Source organism: Peromyscus leucopus, chromosome X (genome assembly GCF_004664715.2).
Source record: "Peromyscus leucopus breed LL Stock chromosome X, UCI_PerLeu_2.1, whole genome shotgun sequence".
NCBI classification, from domain to species: domain Eukaryota; kingdom Metazoa; phylum Chordata; class Mammalia; order Rodentia; family Cricetidae; genus Peromyscus; species Peromyscus leucopus.
In genome coordinates this window covers 34395612-34420867 of record NC_051083.1, presented here as the reverse complement: position 1 = coordinate 34420867, position 25256 = coordinate 34395612, and the positions used below count along the sequence as shown (strand labels likewise).

General features: G+C 39.5%; 1 protein-coding gene across 3 annotated transcripts in view; it reads left to right on the top strand.

Moving 5' to 3' along the window:
* Bclaf3 (BCLAF1 and THRAP3 family member 3) overlaps window positions 1-21238 on the top strand; it is a 67933-nt gene extending 46695 nt beyond the window's left edge. Inside the window, exons 11-13 of one of the 3 annotated variants that reach the window (XM_028873239.2) lie at window positions 322-474; window positions 19413-19438; window positions 20156-20242. In XM_028873239.2, the coding sequence (XP_028729072.1) occupies window positions 322-474; window positions 19413-19418 (159 nt within the window). In that variant the 3' untranslated portion in view covers window positions 19419-19438; window positions 20156-20242. Of the gene's footprint in view, window positions 1-321; window positions 475-19412; window positions 19439-20155 lie in introns of all 3 variants that reach the window. The other 2 variants (XM_028873238.2, XM_037199405.1) reach the window with 2 other exon arrangements.
* The last annotated feature ends 4018 nt before the right edge of the window (window positions 21239-25256 follow it).

Below are 25256 nucleotides of genomic sequence, written 5' to 3'. Positions count from 1 at the left end.
TACTGGAGATCTGAACTCGAGTCCCCATGCTTGCTTAGCAGGTTCTTTACTGACTGAGCCATCTCCCTAGGCTCATTACTAACCCTTTCTAAAAACTATTTTCTATAGAGCAAAGTTGTTTTTTTTTTTTTAAAAAGTACAGAAAATAAACTAGTATCTAGTTTGAAGAAATTATATTTTAGCACTGGTATTAATGCATTTTTAAAATATCTGTGGTACCTAGAATCAAGGGCTGTTGTGAATATTATTCTGTTTGTTATACTATTAGACTAGATTGGGGAACTGTATTTTTAACATTTAATTTTTTTGGATCCTTTACAGAACTTTTTGGGTGGCAGATTCCAGCCCCATTTTAAGTCACATCTGGTACAGAAGAGCATGTATATTCAGGCTAAATACCAGCGTTTACGGTTTGCTGGACCAAGGGGATTTATTACCAATAAATTCAGAAACAGATTTCTGAGAAGAAAAAAGGTTAGTTTGACAACCTTTTAAAAATATTGAGTAACTTTAAATGTTTGTTAGATAATTGGGTTTTTCATCTAGTTTAAGAAATAATCTAGATTTTTAAAATGTTCACATTACATGGTAATTGAGTGAAACTTCAAGATTAATGCTGATAGAAGTATGAAACTATTTAAATTTAAAATGCTTTTAGCCATTCTACCTGAAACAATTTGAATACGCCAGCTTGTTGTATGACGAAACTTTTCCTGGGGAGATGTAACATATGTGTCTACCTACCGCAGATAGGAAACCTCTGACAGACTAAAGACAGATACCACCAAGAGTCCCACTAGGTGAGCCCGTGAGTTTTACTGGGCTTACTTACAGGATCAGAAATGACTCAAAGACAGCTGCTTCATCAAAGTCCACCCCAGCATGAGTGACAGTTCACAAACCTGGGAACCTGGAGCACACTGCACAGCCTGCAGGCAGCTCAGCAGGTGGGAGAGTGCTTTTCCAGGTGCCTCAGTTGGTCTAAACCTCCAGGTAGCTCTGCTGGCTTCTGCCTCTTGCAGGCAGTTGCTCTGGTCCCAGTCATCTTTGCAGCTCTTCTCCTCTGAGAGTCTTCCATGGAACTCAGCTTGTTTGAGTCTTCTTGGCAGCTTGACTCCCATTTGAGAGTCATCTTTGCAGCTCAGCTTTCTTCCACCTGAGAGGGAGTTTTAGCTTTTATTATTTACTCTGTCAGGAAGGGGCCTCATGAATCTGGTCAGTTTCAAGGACTTCCTAAAGCTATCTTGAATTGTTTACTTTCTGCTCAAGGATCTTCTCTGCAAGATGGAATATTTCAATCTTGGAGGGAATTGTTATACAACACAGCTCTTTGAACTTTATATTTTAGCGTTTCTGTCATTTAGTTAACCTTTGAAATGAACATTAGTAAAGACTCCGAATAACCTATAATATAGCAGTTTTTTAGTTAGAGGCCAGACAAGTATGGGTCATAGGACTGTTTTTCTGTTGCCTTTCACTGCTATTCTGCTGCTTTAGATGTCATCCAAGCACACTTGGGGTTGTAAATATAATTTCAGCACTTGGAATTTGAGGCTGGAGGATTACCACAAGTTTGAGGCCAAAAGTTTGGTATTTACTACTTTTCCATTGTCTAATAATATTCTTTCATTTCGGCATGTTCTTCTGGACTCTATTTCCTTTTTTAAAATAATTTTTTGTTGTTTTTTGTGACAAGGCTTCTCTATGTAGTCCTGGCTGTGCTGGAACTCAAAACCAGGCTGGCCTTGATTTCAGAGAGATCTGCCTACCTCTGGGAATGCTGGAATTAAGGGTGTGCACCACCATGCCTGACTAAATAAAACATTTTAAATTGATTAACTGTTGTTTGACAATTTCATATATGTAGGCATTATATTCTGTTTATTATGGTTCCTCATTCTCTCTTATCTCTCTTCTATCCCTACCACATTCCCTCCCCTTTTCCATAGGTCCCCTTTCTCACATTCATGCCTTTTTTGTTTTTGTTTTTGCTTGTGATCATTGATTTTAACTAAGACTTATCTCTGTGGCCACAGCTTTACAACTGTCCATTGGAGCCTCATGGGTTCACCATTTATCTCACAACTGAAGGCAATCATAATCTCTTCCCCAGAATCCATCAGTTACTGATAGTTCGGCTGGTAGGGTGTCTTAGTTATTTTTCTGATGCTGTGACAAAGCACCATGACCAAGGCAATTTACAGAAGAAAGAGTTAATTTGGGACTTACAGTTTCAGAGGGTTAGAGTCCATGACCATCATGGCGGGGAACAGGGCAGCAGGCAGACAAGCATGGCACTGGAGCAATAGCTATGGTCTCACATCTTGATCCATAAGCCCAAGACAGAGAATGCTAACTTGGAATGATGTATGTTCAAAGCCTATGCCCAGTGACATACTTCTTACAACAAACCCACACCTTCTAATGCTTCTTATACAGTTCTACCAACTTACAGAGGTAACTTACATGAGCTTTTGGGGGCCATTCTCATTCAAACTACCACAGAGGGTAGGGTCCTATAAGTCCTTCTCTGATCTATGATTGGCTAGTGACACTCCTGGTCTTATGTAAGCTCAGTGCAAGCAAGCTGCTGTGAGATCATTTTTGACATGGCTTTATCATGTCTTTCCTATTATCTTGCTCTTACATTCTTTTCACACACTCTTTTACTGTGTTCCATGTGCCTCAGAGGGGTTGGCATAAATGAATATCCTGATTCTGAGTACTCAACCATTATTTATATGAAGCATTGTTACTGTCATTCACTACAAAGAAAAGCTCTGATCAAATCTGGGAGTATCACTTGTCTATAAGTTTAAATGTAAATATTTAGGACTTCAGTTTGATGCCATGTTAAATTTAGCTAAACAGTAGTAAGCCCTGCCCCTGGATCCATAACCTTCCCTGCCATAGGGTTTTGGTAGGGTTTACAGTATTAGACTTGTATTCCCTCCTATGGAATTGGCTTTAAATCCAGTCCAAGAGCACCTACTTTATCCTATAACAGTTGTGCCACTATTGTATCAGTGGATACATCTTGCCTGACTGGTTGGCATTGTAGCATACAATAGCTGGTAAGACCATTAATGTCTTTACTCCCCTAGCAGCCTGCATAGCAGCATCCAGCACTATCAAATCTAGCCAGCAAGAAGGAAGCATCCATCTCAATTACAGCCTGCTTTCTTATATCTTGTAAACAAGGTGTGTATTGTCTTTAGCAATAAGATCTTATCATCTAGTTTGGGTAAGTAGTCAAGAGGAATAGTAGTAATAGCTTGTATTGTTGTGGAAGTCTCTGAGGCCTCTCTGGCCAACAATTAGTAAGGAAGTACCACATACCTGGCACTGGTATTTTTGCTTTATAAGCAGTGGCTTCTAGGAGCAGTATTATACAGCTATGTAGAATAACTCCTTTTTAAAAAACATTTTAATTGGCTTACAAAATAATAGATTTCTATATTATTTTTCATAAGCTGGACTCTAATTCCTACATCTTAGTATTATATGTATGTTGATTTGGTGTATTCCAGTTTGGCTAATGTCTGTACCTGCAAGCAATCTTCAGTTAAGCTTATATAGAGTTTTATTTAAACAAAGCTCAACTATGAATGTAGCATGAAATTAGGTACCCTACTATTAGCATGCTGTGTAACAGGTGAGCTCCATTTTCCTAATCTTTGGGGAAAGGAATGAGACATGGCAGCTATTCTATCTGCCAGGTCCAAACTAAGGTACTTATGGCTAACTAGACCTTTAAGGTGTCCCGCTAGCATGTGCTACTGTAAAACTACATCTCATGTGGGAAAATTGATAACTTGTCCCATCAGTCTATTTTACCTCAGTCTTTATGCCCTAAAAAGAATGAAGTCTAGAATTATTGGTTTCTGCTAATGTTGACTCCCATTTTCCTTAAATTAAGGACACTTTTTCACAAATGGGTCTACTGAGTGTGAGGTACCATTTACATCATTTTGTGTGTGTGTGGGTGTGTGTGGTATTGGAAATAAAACTGTGGAACTTACATATGCTAAGCAAGCACTCTGTAGTCGGAAGTTTTCCTGTGTCCCTCCTAGTCCTACAGCCGCTTGGACCCAAGTAAACACACAGAGGCTTATATTACTTACAAACTGTCTATTAGTCTATGCATTGCCACATGGCTTCGGGCTTATGGGTACTTTCACTTCTTGCTTCTCCTGGCAGCCGCTCACAGTGTCTCCTCATTCTCCTTCTCCTCTCTCTCCAGCTCAAATGTACCACCTAAACTTATTCTGCCTCACCATTGGCCAGAGAGCTTTATTTATCAACCAATCAGAGCAACACATATTCGCAGCATACAGAAAGACATCCTACAGCACTTCCCCTTTTCTATAATCTTACATGTTTTATATTACTATGGATTTTGGTTTATTGATACAAATTTAAAGTTAATTTTGTTATACTATATATATATATTTCTACTCTTGTTTAAGGTATTATGTTTATGCAACTTATTTTAAATTGTAATATATAATTAAGAAATACTAGCCGGGCGGTGGTGGCGCACGCCTTTAATCCCAGCACTCGTGAGGCAGAGGCAGGCGGATCTCTATGAGTTCGAGGCCAGCCTGGACTACCAAGTGAGTCCCAGGAAAGGTGCAAAGCTACACAGAGAAACCCTGTCTCGAAAAATCAAAAAAAAAAAAAAGAAAAAGAAATACAGATTATTTAGTCATCTATGATAATCAAACTTATAGTCATGTTAAGTTTTCTAGATATACATAGATATATTTCTACATTTTTTTTATTATTATTTATTTTACAATACTATTCAGTTCCACATAATAGCCACAGATTCCCTTGCTCTCCCCCCCCGCCCCCCTCCCCTTTCCTAGCACACCCCCCACTCCCACCTCCTCCAGATCAAGGTCTCCCCCGAGGACTGGGATCGACCCGACAGACTCAGTCCAGGCAGGTTCAGTCCCCTCCTCCCAGATTGAGCCAAGCGTCCCTGCATAAGTCCCAGGTTTCAAACAGCTAACTCATGCAACGAGCCCAGGACCTGGCACCACTGCCTAGATGCCTCCCATACAGATCAAGTCAATCAACTGTCTCACCTATTCAGAGGGCCCAATCTAGTTGGGGACCCCTCAGCCTTTGGTTCATAGTTCATGTGTTTCCATTCATTTGGTTATCTGTCCCTGTGCTTTATCCAACCCTGGTTTCAACAATTCTCGCTCATATAAACCATCCTCTTTCTCACTAATTAGACTCCCAGCGCTCCACCCGGGGCCTAGCCGTGGATGTCTGCATCCAGATTCCTCAGTCCTTGTATGGGGTTTCTGGCCCAACTATTAGGGTGTTTGGCCATCCCATCACCAGAGTAGGTCAGTCCTGGCTGTCTCTCGACCACTGCCAGCAGTCCTTTGTGGGGTTATCCCCATGGATTTCTGTGGGCCTCTTCATCTCTTTGTTTCTTCCTTTTCTCATGTGGTCTTCATTTACCATGGTCTCCTATTCCTTGTTCTCCCTCTCTTTTCTTGATCCAGCTAGGATCTCCCTCTCTCTTTCCCTCGATCCTCACCCTTCATTGCTCCCACTCATGTCCAGGCTGTTCATGTAGATCTCATCCATTTCTCCGTGTCTTTCTTGGGGTCCCGTTTTCCAGGTAGCCTCACTGGTGATGTGAATAGCAGTCCAGTCATCCTTGTTCCACATCTAGCATCTTCCTATGAGTGAGTACATACCATATTTGTCTTTCTAGATATATTTCAATTAGGTAAATAATCTTCAAAAACTTCAAAGACCTGCAGAATATCGCATTTAAAATGTCTTAATAACTTAGACTTTTCTGGACAATGAGACACGTCTGCTCCTGGCAACACCAATTACTTCAAAGAGAATGATGGGCATCAAAGAAACTCATTATGGTGGAGTTTGCTTTCTTTGTGGCAAAACTTAGCTACTGGGCAAAAAAGTGCCCTTGCCTTGACTGCTTGACAGTATGTTGTACATGCAGGACCCACAGGAAGGTGACCACTGAGCTTTGCAAGACAAGATGGTTCTTCTTGTTTCTGCTTTGCAGGAGAAACTGCAGACATTCTACAGGACATGGAGAGAAGTGACTGATGAACTTTGCCAGAATGGGTGGAACAGCCCTTAAAATTTCCTGCTTCACTGAAAGCTATGCCAGAGCCTCTAGGCCTGTGGGCTGCAGATAGATGCCCCAATGTTACAGAGGAACTTTGGATGACTGTCCAGGCATCCAAATGTCTCTGTCATTTCTAGAATTATGGAAGTTGCTTGCAGTATACTTCCTGTTTACTTAGGTAATAGTATATACTTCTGGGGTCTTTGATGGATTTGAAGACTAGATAGTTATAATTTTCATTGGTTATGATAAAAGATAAATTAGATTTGAAACTTTAGACTCACAAATATAGGATAGATGATAGAATATTTTCTTTAAATTTACCAAATACAAATAGACTAGATATTGTAACTGTAATTCTTGCTTGGTGACTTTTATTACATGTGATTTTTACTAAATTAAAGTTAAAACCTTCCTTTTTTATAAGACAAAAAAGGGGAAGTGCTGTGGGATGTCTTTCTGTATGCTGTGAATATGTGTTGCTCTGATTGGTTAATAAAGCTGTTTGGCCAGTGGCGAGGCAGAATAAGGTTAGGTGGGACATTCCAACTAGAGAGAGAGGAGAAGAAAGAGTGAGAGGAGATGCCAGCCTGCCTCCCAAGGAGCAACAAGATGCCAGTAAACTGGTAATGCCACAGACATGTGGCAACATATAGACTAATAGAAATAGGTTGAGTTAAGTTATAAGAGCTAGCTAACAAGAAGCCTGACACATAGGCCTTACAGTTTGTAAATAATATAAGCCTCTGTGTGTTTACTTGGGACCAAGTGGCTGTGGGATACAGGTGGGAGAGATTCGTTCTGACTGCAGGGCTGGGCAGGACTGAAGAAACTTCCAGCTACAGAAATCTACCATTCAGCCACACCTGCATCCTGTAGTTAAATCATTTAATATCTCAAGTTTTGGCATCAGAGGGAACTTTAAAAATTCTACCCTGGAAAGATACCTTAATCTGTATAGCATCTTGTGATGGTTTGAATGAGAATGGCCCCAAAGGTTTATCTTTTGAATGCTTGATTCCCCAGTTAGTGGAACTGTTTGGGAAGGACTAGATGTGGCTTTGTTGAAGAAGATGTGTCACTGTTGGTTTCAAAAGCCCACACCAGGCCCACTGTCTCTCGGCCTGCTGCTTGTTAATCAGGATGTAAAGCTCTCAGTTACTACTCTAACCCATGTCTGTCTGCTTCACACCATGATGATCATGGACTAACCCTTTAAAATTGTAAGCAGGCTCCCAATTAAAAGCCCCCAGGGGCTTGTATAAGAGTTGTCTTGGTCATGGTGCCTCTTCACAGCAATAGAGCAGTAGCTAAGACACATCACTTCACATTTTAGCTTTTTGTGGTGTTGGAGAAGCCATTGTTTTAGCATTTAGACTACCACCTGGATTAATTAATTGATGCATGATTAATTAAGTAGTCTAGATACTATGAAATTAGATCTGGACCTATATTATTCCCATATACCTGGTCTATCAGAAGTTTTTTGTTTTGTTTTGTTTTGTTTTTCAAGACTGTGTTTCTCTGTGTAGCTTTGTGCCTTTCCTGGATTTCGCTCTGTAGACCAGGCTGGCCTCAAATTCACAGAGGTCCGCCTGCCTCTGCCTCCCGAGAGAGAGCTGGGATTATAGGTGTGCGCCACCATCACCCAGCCTTATCAGAAGTATTTTTAATAAACTTTATTATGTAAATACTTGCAAATAAGGAAAAACACCCACATCAGTATTAATCATAGCCAAAGTCTATATAACTTAATGAGCTTATATAAAGTTAGAATTGGCATTCAAAACAGAAGCTCTGAAGCTTCACATTAAATTTTACATTTTCAGTATTGAATATATTTTGTGCACTAATCTACCACCAAAACCCCCCCAAAAAAATCCATGGCAGAGTTAGAACTAGGAAAACAATTAGCTTTATATTATCTTTCATAACATGTGTCTATTACCTTCAGTCACTCCATCTTCATTCCCTTAATACCTAGCCTTTCTTGTTCTCTTTCTTCATGTTGTACTGTACCCACATGCCCATGTTTTTACTTATATACATATATTATTGGCTAGATTCTGCATATGAGAGAGAACTGTGATTTTATTTATTTCTGAGATTACATAACCTTGTACTTCAGACAAGGGGCAACTATGCAGAATTCACAAAGAATTTCAGAAATAAAATACTAAGGGGATAAAACTGCCAGTCAACAAATGGGCAATGAACTGAATAGACAGTTTTCAAACAAAGAAAGGCAAATTATCAATAACTATTTTTTAAAGTGTTCAGTGTCTCTTCTATCAGGGAAATTGCAAACTAAAACTGCTTTGAGATAATTGCCTTACCCTAGTCAGAATGGTTGTCATCAGCAAATCTGGCAATGGAAGTTGGAGAGGATATAGAGGGAAATCCATATTTACTGTTGGTAATAGAACAAATTAATACAGCCATTGTGGAAATGAATTTGGAGATTTCTCAAATTTAAAAAAGAACTACCATATGACCCAGCTTTGTGACTCCTGGGCATATATACCCAGAGAACTCCATACCCTACCATAAAGATATTTACACACATACCCATGTTTTTATTACTGCTTTATTTACTGTAGCAAAGGATTGGAATCAGCCTAGTTGTCAGTCAACAGATGAATAGATAATGAAAATTTGGTATATATAAAAATGGAGGCCGGGCGGTGGTGGCGCACGCATTTAATCCCAGCACTCAGAAGGCAGAGCCAGGCGGATCTCTGTGAGTTCGAGGCCAGCCTGGGCTACCAAGTGAGTTCCAGGAAAGGCGCAAAGCTACACAGAGAAACCCTGTCTCGAAAAACAAAAAAAAAAAAAAAAAAATGGAGTACTACTTATCCCTAAAGAAACAGGAAGTTAAAAGTTTGCAGGATAATGGATGGACTTAGGATTTCTGCAATTTGTGAATTCTGGCCATTAACCCCTTGTCTCTCATTATGTGGGCTCTCTTAGCTCTGCTTGTTGTTTTCCCTCTGTACAACAACTTCTTATTTTCATGTGGTCACATTGATTGATACTAGGGTTAGTTCTGTGCTGTTGGTGTTCTGCTAAGTTCTTGTCTACCCCAATATCTTGAAGAGTAGCCTGTGTTTGCTTTGAAAACTTTCAGTGTTTCAGGCTTTAGATAGAGGTCTTTGATCCATTCTTAATTGATGTTTGTACAAGGTGAAAGGTAAATTTAATTTCATTCTCTGGCTTGCCAGTTCAGTTTTGCTACCACTATTTATTGAATGGGCTCTTTTTCCCCCAGTATATTTTTGCCTCCTTTTCAAAAAATTAAGTGGAAATGGCTTTGCCATTTTATTTCCTGATCCTTTATTCTATTCCATTGGTCTTCCTGTCTATTTTTATACAAGTACCAAGCTGTATTTATTATTATAGCTCTATAGTATAGTTTTAGATTAGTATTTCACTTCCTCCAGCATTGTCCTTACTCCTTGGGATTCTTTGCTATCTGTGGTCTTTTGTGGTTCCATATGACTTCTTGCATTTTTTTTCTAAGCCTGTTAAACATGACAGGGGAATTTTTTGTTTCCCATTTTCAGTGCAGTCTGGTTTCTGTGCCATCAGATACATACTTCCTGTTCTGTTTCCACTACGAAACAGTCTTGGAAAGTGGTAAGGGTTGTTTCTAGACATGCTCTTAATAATCCTCCTCAGTTGCCTAGCATGATAATACACATAACTAAAACTGCATTTGATCTTCAGCTACTTACAAAATGGTAAGATTCCCAAGCAGAAATAGAAAAGCAGAGAACACACAAATCTCACATATTCATAACAGGCTTATGTTAATTCCATTCTGGCACCCAGATTCCTTATAGTCGTTGGCTGCTTGCAATCCTTCAAGTGTACACACACACACACACACACACACACACACACACACACACAGAGAGAGAGAGAGAGAGAGAGAGAGAGAGAGAGAGAGAGAGAGAGAGAGAGAGAGAGAATTAACTCTGTAAGGAGGAGATGGGTCCACAGTTGGAGAACCATTGGATCACCATTTCACCCCTGGGGAAGCTGGGCTTTTTTGTATACTTACACACACTATACACAGACACACACACACACACACACACACACACACACACACACACGCACACAAGATGTGGAACAAGGCTAGGTCCTCTGCTTCCTTCTTGAATTGGACTAATTAAGATGTACTTTTTTTTGTTTGGGTCACTTTAAATGACAGCAGGGACCTGATTCAATAAGAGTGGGGACTTTAGATATTTCCACAGAGGAAAAAAACGCCCACCAATGGAAATAAACCTGACAAAAGAGACTTTCTTTTGGACAAGATCCTGTAAAGAGGCCATCTTGGACCAAAGAGAAAGTAATCTGAAAACAACCTGATCTAATCCAGGACCCTGTTCCTTAGCTGGGGAATTAACTATCTCCTGTCCTCACTTATAATATCTGTTTGTCTTCCTTCTTTTTTTTGTTTTTGTTTTTCAAAACAGAGTTTCACTGTGTAGCTCTGGCTGTCCTGGAACTCACAGAGATCCATCTACCTCTGTCTCCCAAGTGCTGAGATTAAAGGCATGCACCGCCATTGCCTGGCCATAGTGGGTTTCTTTATTCTTGAATTTTGTATTGGAACTGGATGATGAGGGACGTTTGTCCATTACCTCCTGGAACAGGGTTTGTTTTTAATCTACTAGCACTCAGAAGTACCCCTGTAACAAGCTCTGTTCCAGGAGAAAGTTTTTAGAAAGCTTGAGGGACAGCTGGGCATGGTGGCTCAGTCATGTAATCTCAGGCTAACATAGGAGGGTCACCATGGGTTCAAGGCAAGCTTGGGGTCTATGGTGAGTTCTAGGAGAGTCAGGGATACAGAAGAAGACCCTGTCTCAGAACAAAACAAAACACTTTCGATGATCTAGTTATATATCAAAATAGTACCAAAACGTAGTAAAACAGGCTTGGAAGGAGGAAAGGGAAAGGGAGAAATGATGTCATTATATTTTAATTTCAAAACATTAAAATGTAAGAGATAAGAAGATAGCCACTGAAAGACTATCAGTACTTGTGCATCTGGTCAGGAAGGCACAGAGTTCCTTAGAACCAGCCGTACTTCAGTATTCCTTCAGTTCCTATACGTTAGGTGCCTGTTAGATTAACTCCATGGCTAGGAAAGGCATAAAGACACATAGAAAGGAAGTTAGAGACTGGAGTTTATGACCTTGGGGATTGAAAGAAAGCTTGAAGGTCATACAGAACAAAGACAGAGATCTAAGATCAAATGAATCAGCAAGAATTTACTGAGTGCCTGCCATACCTGAGTTGCAGCATGTCAACATAGAAAGGAAATGTTACCTGGAGGCATCATCACCCCCGAGTCTTTGTCATCTGGGGACTGGCTTCTCTATCTTATTGTGTGGTTTCCCTTTTATATGTTTTTTAACCTTTTTTTTGAGGCAATATTTTATCATATAGCCCAGGTTGGCCTTCAACTCTTGACCCTCCAACACCAGCTACTACTCAAGTACTAGGATTATGGACAAGTACCCTAGTTTCTTTTATACATTCTTAAAGAAGGTAAGCATTTCTACAGTGTATGATGGTGGGCACCTATAATTTCAACACTTGATAGGAGTTAACTAGCACTGAAACAGAAAGTCTGTGAGTCTGAGGTCAGTCTGGGCTACACAGTAAATTCCAGCATAACCTGGGCTGCATAGTGTCAGCCTGTCTCAAAAAGGGTATTTCCTAGTGTATTGTTGGCTTTTATCCTTTGTTAGTTACCCTGGTTGGCCTTGATTACTTGATGTCTTCCTAAGATTTTACCACTACCTCTTCTGATGTCTGATCCTGACATCTAGCTCCCCAGACTCCAGATGTTTAGCTGCCTCACAGATACTCTCAAATGGTTGTCCTCATGCACCTGAAATTCAGTTAAATTTGTACTGAAATATGCTGCAGCATGGATAGAACTTATAACTACCATGCTGAGTGATAAGAGCCAGGGGCAAAAGCCCACCTATGGTATGATCCCATTTATTTGAGTGGAAAGACAGCCATAGAGACAGAGTAGAATTTAGGAGCTGGAGGTTCAGGTGAATATTGGAGAGAGGTCCTGAGATTATTTGTAATGGTATAGAGTTTCTTTTTAAAGTGAGAAAACTATTCTAAAACTGATTATAATGATTGGTTGCACAGTGCTGTGAATATACTTGACAGTCATGGAATTTTTTCAAGTTTTCTTTAACTTTATTGTATGTATATAGCTGTTTTGCCTTTATGCGTGTCTGTGGACCACACATGTTTGGTGCCTGAGGAGGCCAGAAGAGGGCAGCAGAGCCCCTGGAACTGGAGTTACAGTTGTGAGTTCCCATGTTGATGGTGAGATTCTGGTCCTCTGGAAGTACAGCCAGTTCCCTTATCCACTGATCAGTCTCTCTAGTCCCAAAGTTGTTGAATTGAATACTTTAAATGGGTGAACTGTATAGAATGGGAGTTATATCTCAGTAAAGTTGTTTAAAAAAATAACTGTCTTGGGGGTTGGAGAGATGGCTCAGAGATAAATAGCACTGGCTGCTCTTCCATAGGTCCTGAGTTCAATTCCCAGCAACCATATGGTGGCTCACAACCATCTATAGTGGGATCTGACGCCCTCTTCTGGCATAAATTCGTACACGCAGATAGAGCACTCAGACATAAAATAAATAAATCTTTAAAAAAAATAACTGTCTTACTTTTCTGTTGGAGTGACAAAAACCATGACCACAAAAAAGCTACTTGGGGAAGAAAGGGTTTATTTGGTTTACAAGTATTTATCACAGTCCATCATTGAAGGAAGCTAAAGCAGGCACCTGGAGTCAGGAACTGAAGCAGAAGCCCTGGAGGAACACTGCTTACTGGCTTGCTTCCCATGGCTTGCTCAGTTTGTTTTCTTATACTACCCAGGACCACCTGCCCAGGGGTGGCCCTGCCCACAGTGACCTGGGACCTCCCACATCAATCAGTGAAGAAAATGCCCCACAGACTTGTCTATGTGCCAGTCTGGTGGAGGCATTTTCACAGTTGAGCTTCCCTCTTCCCAGATGAGTCTAGCTCATGTCAAAACCAAGCCAAAGCAATACCAAATATGCTCGCTCTCCTCCACAGAACACTTTCCTCTCTCCTATCATGGTCCATAGCTATTACAGCCAGCCAAGCCAACCTAAAAACTTGTCCTAATAGGCAGTCCACCTCGTCTCCTCCTAACTTTTAATATTTCAAGTCTTATTTTTATCACTCACATCTTCATTCAGTTCATTCATTTTAACAAATGCATATTATTCTCCTATATGGGTATATTAATTATTTCAGTTTTCCAAGTCTTTTTACTTACACACTCAATAACTAATCCAGTTAGAAAATACCCAAGTGGGGGTAAAGAGATTGCTCAGTGGTTAAGATCATGTGCTGTCTTCCAGAGGACCTGGGTTTGGGTCTAGCATCCACATAGTATCTAATCTACCTGTAACTCTAGTTCTAGAATATTCTCTTCTGGCCTCTGTGGGCACTTCATGCCCATGGTACACAGACATACATACAGACAAAACATTCATGCACATAAAAAATACACAAGCTAGCTCTTCTAACACTAAGCAGTTTCATATCTTTTTCTTTTGCCTTAAATGTGGATTTAATTATGCTTCTGTCATACAACTTAATTTTTAAAACACTTTTTAATATATGTATGACATTTCTGTTACTATTAGGTATTAAGTTTTTTCTGAACTGAATTTAATATTTAAAGTACCATAAACATACTGTAAGTTTTGTGCAGTACTGATTAAATGAAGTTTTGCTACAAATGTGTTTATATTTTCAACTAGTTCATATATTCAAAGATACAAATCTGCCAGCGGTGACGCACACCTTTAATCCCAGCTTTCGGGAGGCAAAGGTGGCTAGATCTCTGTGAGTTCGAGGCCAGCCTGGGCTACAAAGCTAGTTCCAGGACAGCCAGGGATGCATAGAGAAACCCTGTCTCAAAAAAACAAAAACCAAACCAAACAAACAAAAACAAAACCCAAATCAAACAAACCAAAGATACATATTACTGGTGGTAGAATAGTAGTGTTCAAGTATCTATGTAATTGTATTTCTTTTAATAAGTATGGAAGAACCTTGTATAATTGTAGAAATTGGAATGAAAGGACTTTAGGAATAATTAGTAGTGCTATTTGGTTCATTAGACTCACTCTAAATTATAGGCCAAAAAATACCACTTATTTACTGTTCTATAACCAAACAGTATTTTGAGAGTTCTCTCATTGAAGCTTGGTTTTGTTGTCTTTTAAATTTTGTTAGGCAAAAAGAATTGAAAGCTATCTGATATAAAGTGAAAAATTTATACTATTTATTACTAGTTGTTAAAGTTGGGTTATTTATTTATTTATTTTATGCAGAGTCTCACTATATAAACCAGACTAGCCTGAAACTCAAAAGAGATCTGCCTACCTCTGCTTCCTAAGTGTTGGGATTAGAGTGTGCCATCACCACTTGGAAAAACCAGCTTTTTGTTTGTCTTGAGACAAGGTCTCACTGTATGTATGGTACTGGCTGGTCTAGCACTCACTATGTAGACCAGGTTTACCTTGATCTCAGAGATCCTGCCTCTGCCTCTAGAATATTAGGATTGAAGGTCAACATGCCCCATTCTTGGCTTACTTTTTTGACATCATCACTAATAATTGAGTGTTTTTTGGGGGCCTTGCCAGGTCATACAAAATAATAGATTCAGTAGGCCTGTAGAGATGACTCAGTGGTCATATAAGTGTGAATACCTGAGTTTTAATCCCCACAACCTCCAGAAAACCAGAAAAAGAGGTAGTGTGCATCTGTAATCCCAGCACCTCCACAGCAGGATGGGAGAGATCTGAGAATCCATGGAAGCTTGCAGAGTAGCTTGTAACCAGTAGTGAACAACAAAAGATCCTCTGTCTCAGCTGGTAGTGTGGCCAACTGATCTAAGGTGCTGTATTAAGTAAGAGACCCTGTCTCAAGGTGAAAAGGGAGAACCAATATCTGAATGTGTCCTCTGACCTTCACATGTATGCCATGTTATTTAGACTCCTGTATTCACATGTACTGTATGTGTACACATACTCATACATACATACATATATGAGAAAAATTACATTTTATATTTAGAATTATATATATATACATATATATTTGTAACAATAATTTTTAAAAAGGTCATAAATTTGAAAGAGCATGGCAAAAGTAAATGGGAGGACTTGGAAGGAGGAAAGAGAAGGGAGAAATGATATAATTATAATATTTAAAAAAAAGAAATAGATTCAAGATGAGAATGCAAAAGAGACAGAACTAGCCTTACCAAAGTGTGTAGAATTTTAGAAAGTGAACATCAGGAATTTAAAGATCTGAAATGAATCCCCTCAAAGTGTCTGGACCCACACTGCTACTTGTAAAGTCATTGTATACTCCTGAGGGTATGTGTACTGCAGTTGAGACTCTAACTTGTGTATATAAGCCTCTATTGGTGACTTCAGAGTAGCATATAGGTACTCATTTTTTCCAGTATCAACATTTAAGCACATTAACATTTTAGTATCTTGCCAGAAATTCCCCTTTTATTCATTTGTACTAATACCTAGAGTATATGAAAGGGTCTGTAGTATAGACTCTATACCCTAGTCAGTGTGACACGTCAACAGTTTTCAACCTGAAAGCAACAAGTGATTCTTATTATTTGCTTTTGTTTGTTTATTAATAGCGGTCTTATTTATGTCTCTGCTTCCCTAGAGGGTTCTCTTTTTTTGAGACAGGGGCTCTTTTTGTACCCCTGGCTGTCCTGAAATCGCTCTATAGACTAGGCTGGGAACTCTCAGAGATCTGCCCATCCCTGCCTCTGTCCTCTAGAGTAGGGATTAAATGTGTGTGCCACCAGGCCCGGCTTTTCTGAGGATTCTTGACTCACTGAAGCTTTACCCTAGCATATATTTTGCTAGTGTTTACTTTCAGTTTGACAGCTCATACATCATGGAACTTTAGAAGACTGACATGAATCTGTCATATTTCTCCAGTATGGCTTTTAAGTTTCATATCAAAATTATGCTTAGGAAAATTCTTTACTGTGTCCTTTGAGTGGATTTATTTATTATTTGTTTTTTTTTTGTGTGTGTGTGTGTGGTTTTTTTTTTTTTTTTTTGAGGCAGGGTTTCTCTGTGTAATTTTGGAGCCTGTCCTGGATCTTTCTCTGTAGACCAGGCTGGCCTTGAATTCACAGAGATCCACCTGGCTGTGCCTCCCAAGTGCTGGGATTAAAGGTGTGTGCCACCTACTCCTGGCTTTTGAGTGGTTTTATAATTAATATAATCCATTATATTTTTATGATATAATATGAAACCAAGATCTGATTTCCTACTAGTAGTTTTATAACATCATTTATTGAATATCTTGTCCTTTCCTTGACAACTGAAAATGATCCCTTCAAGCCAGGCATAGTGGCGCATGCCTTTAATTCCAGCACTTGGGAGGCAGAGGCAGTTGGATCTTTGAGTTCGAAACCAACCTAGTCAACAGAGTGAGTTCCAGGACAGCCAGGGCTGTTACACAGAGAAATCCTGTCTCAAAAGACAAAAAAGGAAGGAAGAAAAAAAGAAAAGGTAGAAAATACTTCCTTCATTATAAGCTAGATTCTTAGCTATCACTGGTCTGTATTTAGAAGCTTTCCAACCATCTTGTTTTCCTGATCCTGTGATTTGCTTATCTCTTTGCTACTAGCATAGTTCATGTCCTGGAACATAGATTCTATCACATCCCCTATACACAGATACTTTCTTTTTTCTTTTTCTTTTCTTTCTTTTTTTTTTTTTGAGACAGGGTTTCTCTGTGTAGTTTTGTGCCTTTCCTGGAACTTGCTTTGTAGACCAGGCTGGCCTCGAACTCACAGAGATCCGCCTGCCTCTGCCTCCCAAGTGCTGGAATTAAAGGCGTGCACCACCACTGCCCGGCGGGCACAGATACTTTCTTAGTGTCTTGTTGCTCACAGAAAGAAACCAAACTTGTTAGGCAGGTCTAGTCCTAAGCTACCTTTCCAGGAACTTTTCACCACAGCCATCTGCATTTTTAAGTGTGTTTCCATTGTTCCTACTGTTCTCTTAGCTAGAAATAGCATTAGTGTTGCCACCCACTCTTGTGGAAGCAGGGTCTTGCTATGTAGTTCAGATTTGGCCTCAGACTTTAATCCTGCTTTACCTTCCAAGTGCTGGGATTTCAGGCATATGCCACTAAACTTGATTTCTGTTCTTTATTATAAAATCCTCCTTTTCTGGAAACTGGAGCTACTGGAAACTTTTCCGAGTCTTCCCTCACATCCCTTTAACTCCTGTTTCATTTGGTCTCTAAGTTATTTCTGTTCATCTTACTCATTTGTGAAACAGACGATCCACTTCTTAAGGCTAGACCATGCCTTATCAGTCTATCCTCCTGGTTTACCTTTTGTCATTTTCAGGCTTTAGAAAATGTGTTTTTTAATGAAATTGAATCTGGATCATGAATACATACATACATACATACATACATACATACATACATACATACATACATACATATGCTCCAAAAGTTAGTGAGCAGAAACTGCAGGATGAGAGTTTTCTGCCTTTGATAATCTGCAGACAATTCAGTACCTAACTGTACTGGTATGTGACTGGTTTGTTACAGTGGAAGGATGCACAGCAAAATCAGCACATGGAGCAAAATTGAGGGGAAACTTTGTGCAAATTTATGTGGGTCTTTTGCCCGTGGAGCCACTCAGGGCATGAATAATTCCTTCAGTAGTTGCTTAAGATAATGTATGTGCACTGTTGCCAGCCTGAGCTTACTGGAGACTCAGTGCCCAGTGTTGTTGCAAAGAGCTTATCATATGGTCATTCCTTAGTGGACATACATCCAGATTCTAGGCTCTCAGAAGGAAGTAGCCTAAACCATGTTGTTTACACTTTGAACATTCACCAGTTAATAGTCAGACTCCCCCTGAAATGTCAGCCACGGGCCAGCCTTGAAAGCAGGCACTTCCAAGGATAGCAGTAACTCCTGTTATGTCAACTCTTTTCTGAGCAGCCATATTTTTGAGGAGCTTAATCTCTCTAAAGGGAAAGATATCCATGGCAGGGGTGGTGAGGAGGTGTGCGCTAAGTACCTGCACTGTCTTCCCAGAGGAGGTGGGTTGTAAGCCGAGGCTTGGGGAAGACTTAGGCATAGAAAGAGTAAAAGCCCCTCCCTGGTCCATGTTTGTCAGTAGCACGTGGGATTAAGGAGAAAGAAGTACACAATATACCGAGGGCCTCAAATTGTTCATAATTTCTTTCTTAATTGAATTGATAGCAGTAGATACCTTTGTGAGGAGTAAGAAGGGGAGATAGTGCTTTAGGACAGCCAGTTGAATAGTAGTGAGTAGCAGGGTCCCAGGGAATTAGGATGAGACACAGTAAGACCAGCAAGGTAGCATTTGCAGTGACCCTGTGTCGTTAGGAAAACCTAGCCTGGAAGTGGTGGTGCACACCTTTAATCCTGCTCTGGGGAAACAGAGACAGGTGGATCTCTTGAGTTCTTGTCCAACCTGGTCTACAGAGTGAGTTCCCAGGCAGCCAGAACTGTTGTTACACAGAGAAACCCTGTTGGGGGCGCGGGGAAGAAAACCTAGACAAGCCTGGCAGTGGTGGCACATTCCTTTAATCCTAGCACTGAGGAGGCAGAGCCAGGGGAATCTCTGAATTCAAGGCCAGCCTGGTCTACAGAGAGAATTCCAGGACAGCCAGGGCAACACAGAGAAACCCTGTATAGAAAAACCAAAAAAGGGGGGAAAACCTAGTTCAGTATTATACTTAAAAATATCTTTCCAATTATTGGAGGAATGGAGATGAGTTTGAGAGACGATAAGACACTGTGTCAGGATGAGAGTAGTTCAAAGAATTGCATGCTTTTCAAAATACGATTGTCAGTTGAAATTTTCTTTAGAATTATTGTACTTAGAATTTCTTTTCAAAGTTGTTATTTGGGGACATTTTATTTGAAGATATATGGTTTTGTAGTATATAATCAATAAAGAATAAATACAGTGTCATCTACAAATTTTAGATGGATAATGTTGAAAAATGTATATGCATGTGTTTTGAACATTTCATTAAGCAAGATAGACGGAATAATAAGATTTTTCTACCAGCACTGTTTTTATTTGGAATTAAACATTTCCATTCTAATATGAATGCTAAAAATAAACACACTTTTGCATTTTTTTCAGTTTTAATGTAAGAGCCTAGTTAAAAGGTAAGGATATATTTGAATAAATTTTTATTTTTAGTGTCTTTGAAATATATGTCATTCTACCATTTTTAGTTTTATTATTTACATAGTTTTATATCAAGTTTGTAGTTGGTAATTTTAGTGTTTTTACATCATACCACAATATAAAACCCACATTTGTTACTCTTATCATAATCTTCCTGTTCTTGTGAGGTTTTTTTCCTCATAATTATTGAAACCTTATGTATTTATGTTGATAACCATCTGAAAGTTTTCTAAAAACTTTCTTTGCAATCAATTATCAGTCATTACAAGAGTCCATGTAGTTTTGGAATAAGAAGTAGTATGTGATAGAAAGGATACCTTGCTAGTTTGCACATGTGTGCCTCCGTTGTGTCAGGCTGGGGACTGGAGAGGCAAAGTTTGAGTTTTGGCTTTAGGCCAGAGTACTTTCCCTAAAAAATTCCCAAGGAACACAATGTGGTTTCCCCATTTGCTAAGACCAGTGCCATCTAGTGGAGTTTTTGTCTGATCCATTTACCATTTTTGCCTGTTTTGATGCATTCGGTGTTTAGATGGCATCTTCAGGGTTCCACATTCCTTTGTGTGAATTGTGAGGTGCAAGTTAGCACTATACAGATTAAAGCATTTTGAGAACTGTGCTGTGGGCCAAACTCTAGCTAAGATGTTAGAACTGACTCTTCTATTGAAGCTCATATTTCTCTTGTTTTCTCTTGATAGGAATATACAATATTGCCACAGAAAACCAATCTGAAATTGTTACAAATGGAACTGAGCCTACATGAGGACTTAACTGAGGATGGAACCGAGCATCTCGTTTGGTCAGGAATTGGAATTGACACTAAGACACTAATACTGTAACTTTCTTGATAAAATATCTTTATTTTTCAGTAGTGGGATGCTGCAACTTTTTTACACTTAACAATCACTGTTAACCACAGTATTCGGTTTCAAAGTTGTATTTAACTACAAACTCTTTTGCAAGACTCTCAGTAGGATCATTTGAGGGGCATTATTGGTTGATGCATCTTTTTCTGAGTGTGGTTTCATTGAGAGAATTTAATCAAGTTATATCTAAACATTTATATGTTCAATTCTTTGTTTATGTTATAAGAACAAGTATCAGAATTATATAGTGTCTGTATATGGAATAACTTTAAACAGTGGCCTTACAGTAGCAAATTTTATACTGGCTTTTCTTTTTCTGATGACATTTTGGCTTCTAACTTGAAGTTTTCTGAAGTTTCTGAAAATCAAGGCCTATCTACATCATTCATTTCATAATCAAATATGAGAAGCCTAGAGAAGAGGTGTGTCTTCTTCATCAGGTTGTGGCAAGTGCACTGAATTGTTAGTAATGCGTTTCTTGGGTATTCCCATGACTATTTGCTCTTTTCTAGTTTCAGATGCTATTGTGGAAAATATCTAAGGATTTTATAATCTCTATTCCATCTTCTTTTCCCTCAGGGCAAGCTTGTGCATATTATATTTTTAAAGGCTTTTAAAATCTGACAGACAAAATTGCATATTTGAACATTGTACTTTACTACTATGATATTACACATTTTTCAGACACATCTTACAAAGGGCATACCTTTTGGTTCAGTTGATAGGTGTTGCGTACCTATGACATGTAATATAGGATCCATGGGATATTAAATACAGTCTGTAGGTCCAGAAACTTACTTCTTTGTTTTCTTTCCTTCTGCTTAAAAGTACATACACATTCTCAATCAATTTTTTGTGAAATGTTTATTTGTAAGAAAATAAAACATTGTTACTCTTTCTGCTTGAAGCTGTTAACTGGCAGTTGGTGAGAACATTCTTTTAATTTTTCATCAGACTGACAACCCTGGATAATACCTGTTGATGTTGAATACTTAGGAAACACACAATGATGTATATTATTCCGTATTTTCTTATTTAAATTTTTTCAGACAAGGGCCACTTTTCCTTAAGTGGGTCAGTGATAAGGGAAGTTGGAGCCTTGATTCAGTGGTAACTGATGACGCACAGATGGCCTGATTTTCATACTATGTACCCCTTCTAGAAGTCAGGTTTTCCAACCCTCCTATACATGAAGCTAAAAGTAAGGGAGAAAATTATGTATGCAGTAGTATAGCAAGTTTGCATTGTCTGGGTAATTAAAACCCTACCTTAATTTTTTTGAGTAAGGGTCTAATGTAGCCCGGGCTAATATGGAATTCAGTATATTGCTAAGGATGACATTGATAACCTCTAGGGTATTGGGGATTATAGGCATGTTGCCACCATTAGTGGTTTTTATAAGGTGTTTCATGCATGTTAGGCAAAAACTCTGCCAGCTGAACTATGTCCTCAGTCTATCGAGCTTAATTTTTATTTTATTATTTTATGTGTATGGGTGGTTTTTACTGCATATGTATCATACAGTGCCCACAGAAGCCAGAAGGGAACGCTGTAGCCCCTGGAACTGGAGTTACAGGTGGTTATGAGATGTCACTGGGTGCTGGGAATTGAACCAAGATCCCTGATGGAGCAACTGGTACTCTTAACTGCTGAGCCATCTGTCCAACCCCTAGTTTTAAAGTAATTGATTTCATGTGTTCCCATATTCTAGTAGACAGTTATGAAACTGTCATAATTAATCATTTAATTGGCTGATCTGTGTGCATGAGTACGTGCATGCGTGCGTGTGTGTGCGTGTGTGTGTGTGTGTGTGTGTGTGTGTGTGTGTGTTTCATGTACCAATGAACAAGAAAAAGGATGGGCCTTGTCTGCCTTTGTTGTTTCTATAGTCTCATAAGGAAAAGGGCCATGTACATAGAAATGAAACCTGATAAACAGCTTGGCTATAAATGTTTTTATTTATTGTAGCACCTAAGGATAAGATTTTTAATTTAGTATTTCATTTCACAACTGATTCCCAATTTAGGCATATTTGGATAAACTTGGCATTATCTCAAAATTCAAAGCTTTTTATCTGGCAAAATCGTATTCAGAGAACATTGTTGGTATAAGAATAATAGCCTAAAAAGAAAGACTTGCTTTATAAGGTACACACCAAGGATGGTGGTTCACACCTATTAATCCCAGCACTTGGGACTCTGAGACAGGAGGAGTACCCCAAGTTTGAAGTCTGCCTGACTTACATAGTGAGTTCAGGCCAACCTGAGCTACTGTGTGAGATACTGTCTCAAAAAATGCATAAAATATACAAGTAATCCTGGATGCATTAAAAATAAAAATAACTTAGAGCATACGATATAAACAGGGACCCATGTCGGTCTTGTTCACCATAATCCTCAGCACTCAACATCCTAGTTAACAGTAGAAACTCATTAACTATTAACTGAATGAGGAATGAGTAAGTAGTGAGTAGGATTTACATGTCTAATTTTTATATGGAAATTGAACAAGACCACTTTCAATGGCCTGAAAAGGAGTCTGAATTCTTAAATGCTTAACTGCTTAAGACTTGAGAAGTTTCTTTTTATTTTGGTATGAGTAAATTCAGGTGTTCATATGGCATTACACACGTGAAGGTTAGAGGAGAATCTCAGGTGCTGGTCCTTGCCTTCTGCTTTGTTTGAACAGAGTTTCTTCTTTGCTGCTTCATATGCCAGGCTAGCTGGCCTGCCAACTTCCAGGTACTCGCCTGTCTCCTCCTCCCATCTTGCTGTAGGAATGTTTAGATTACAGGCATATTCCATGGCTGTATGTGGGTCCTCATGTTTATGTGGCACGTGCTTTTACTCCCGGAGCCATTGCCCCATCCCAGAAAGCTTTTGGCTGAGCCCCATACCATTGCCTCCTTTCATTTCCTCCCATGTGCTAGAATTGTCTCAGGTAGTAGGGTGGCAATAGTAAGATCACCCCTGCTCTGAACCATTAGAGGGAAAGATCCACAAAGATAAAGAGTCTCTAAATACAGCATTCACTACTGTAACACAGATACAAAAGGTTGAGGGAGAAGTTGGCACTCCTGCTGAACAGCTCCTTCAAGTTTCTTTCCTATTGACTAGATGAACCTCCAGCTATTTGGTTGGTGGGTTTTCTGGTTTTAAAAATGGATGTTAGTTAAAAATAAAATGTACCCAGGTTCTGCTGTATTATTTCTTTTGTTTTGGTTTGGTGCTTGAGGTACTATATATACAATTGATAAAATCACAGGTATGTGCCACTGTGCCTGGCTTTTTCTGTTATTTTTTTATAGCTACATGTGAATTAATAATTATCTCAGTGTAAATTTCAATTTAAATGTACCTATCAAGGGGCTGGAGAGATGGCTCAGTGGTTAAGAGCACTGGATGCTCTTCCAGAGATCCTGTCTGAGTTCAATTCCCAGCAACCACATGGTGGCTCACAACCATCTGTAATGAGATCTGGTGCCCTCTTCTGGACTGCAGACATACATGCAGGCAGAACACTATACATAATAAATAAATAAATCTTAAAAAAAAAAAAAAAGCGGGGCGGTGGTGGTGCACGCCTTTAATCCCAGCACTTGGGAGGCAGAGGCAGGCGGATCTCTGTGAGTACGAAGCCAGCCTGGTCTACAAAGCGAGTTCCAGGAAAGTCACAAGCTAGAGAAACCCTGTCTCAAAAAAAAAAAAAAAAACAACCAAATAAATAAATAAACAACCCCTATCCATCACCATATCAGAGAAAACTCATATTTTGGAGTATACATTGAAAAATATACTTACACTAAAACTATTTTTTTTCAAGACAGGGCTTCTCCGTGTAGCTCTGGCTGTTTTGGAACCTTCTCTGTAGACCAGGCTGGCCTTGAACTCGCAGAGATCCACCTGCCTCTGCCTTCCAAGTGCTGGGATTAAAGGTATTTACCACCACCACCACCCAGCTCATTTTAACATTTTAAATAGATGCATACCAAGGTACCATGTTTTAGTTAATGTATTAAGGCTACTATTGCTGTAATGAAATGCCATGACCCAAAGCATCATGGGAACATGACAGAACTTACATGAGTGGTAAACCAGTGACTGGTCTAACTTGAGGCCCATGCCACAAGTGGGAGCCCACGACAGTGCCTAGAGGGCCAGGAACCAGAGGCTGGATGTCCCAGAGAAATAGGGTAGAACCTAACATGACTGGCAAAAAGAAAAGTCAATGGAATGGTTCCTAATGATATTCTGCTCTGCTCATGGATTAGTGCCTTGTCTAGTTGTCATCAGAGAGGCTTCCTCCAGCAGCAAATGAGAGTGGATACATAGACCCATAGCCAAACACTAGGTGAAGCCAGGAGACCCCTACAGAGGATGGGGGGCATTGTAGGAGAACAGTGGGAGTGTGTGTATTGGGGAGCTATCTCTGACTCTTGTCTGCTCTTGGAACCCTTTTCTTCCTACTGGGTTACCTATCAAGCCTTAATATGAGGGTTTGTGTCTAGTCTTATTATAACTTGTGACATGTTTGGTTGATATCCCTGGGAGGCCTGCTCTTTTCTGAGGAAGAGTGAATCTGGGGGAGAGGGGAGGAGGCGAAGGAGTGCAGGGAGAGGTATACTGTGGTAAACTGTGAGAGAAGAATGAAAAAAAAAATGTTCCCCAGAAAAACATAGAATTACCATATGGCCAGGCAACTTCTGGCTATATATCCAAAAAGAAAAGACTAACTCAGGTACCTTTGTGCCAATGTTCATTGTAACATTAATCAGAAGAGCCAAAAGGTATAAACCAAGTGCCATTGACAGAGAATAGCTAAAGAAAGTGTAGTATATTTGAACAATGGAACCTCAGCTGTAAGATCGAGTGACACAGAGAGCTAACAGACTCTCACAGCATGCACAAAACCTGCACAGATTGAAACTAGACAA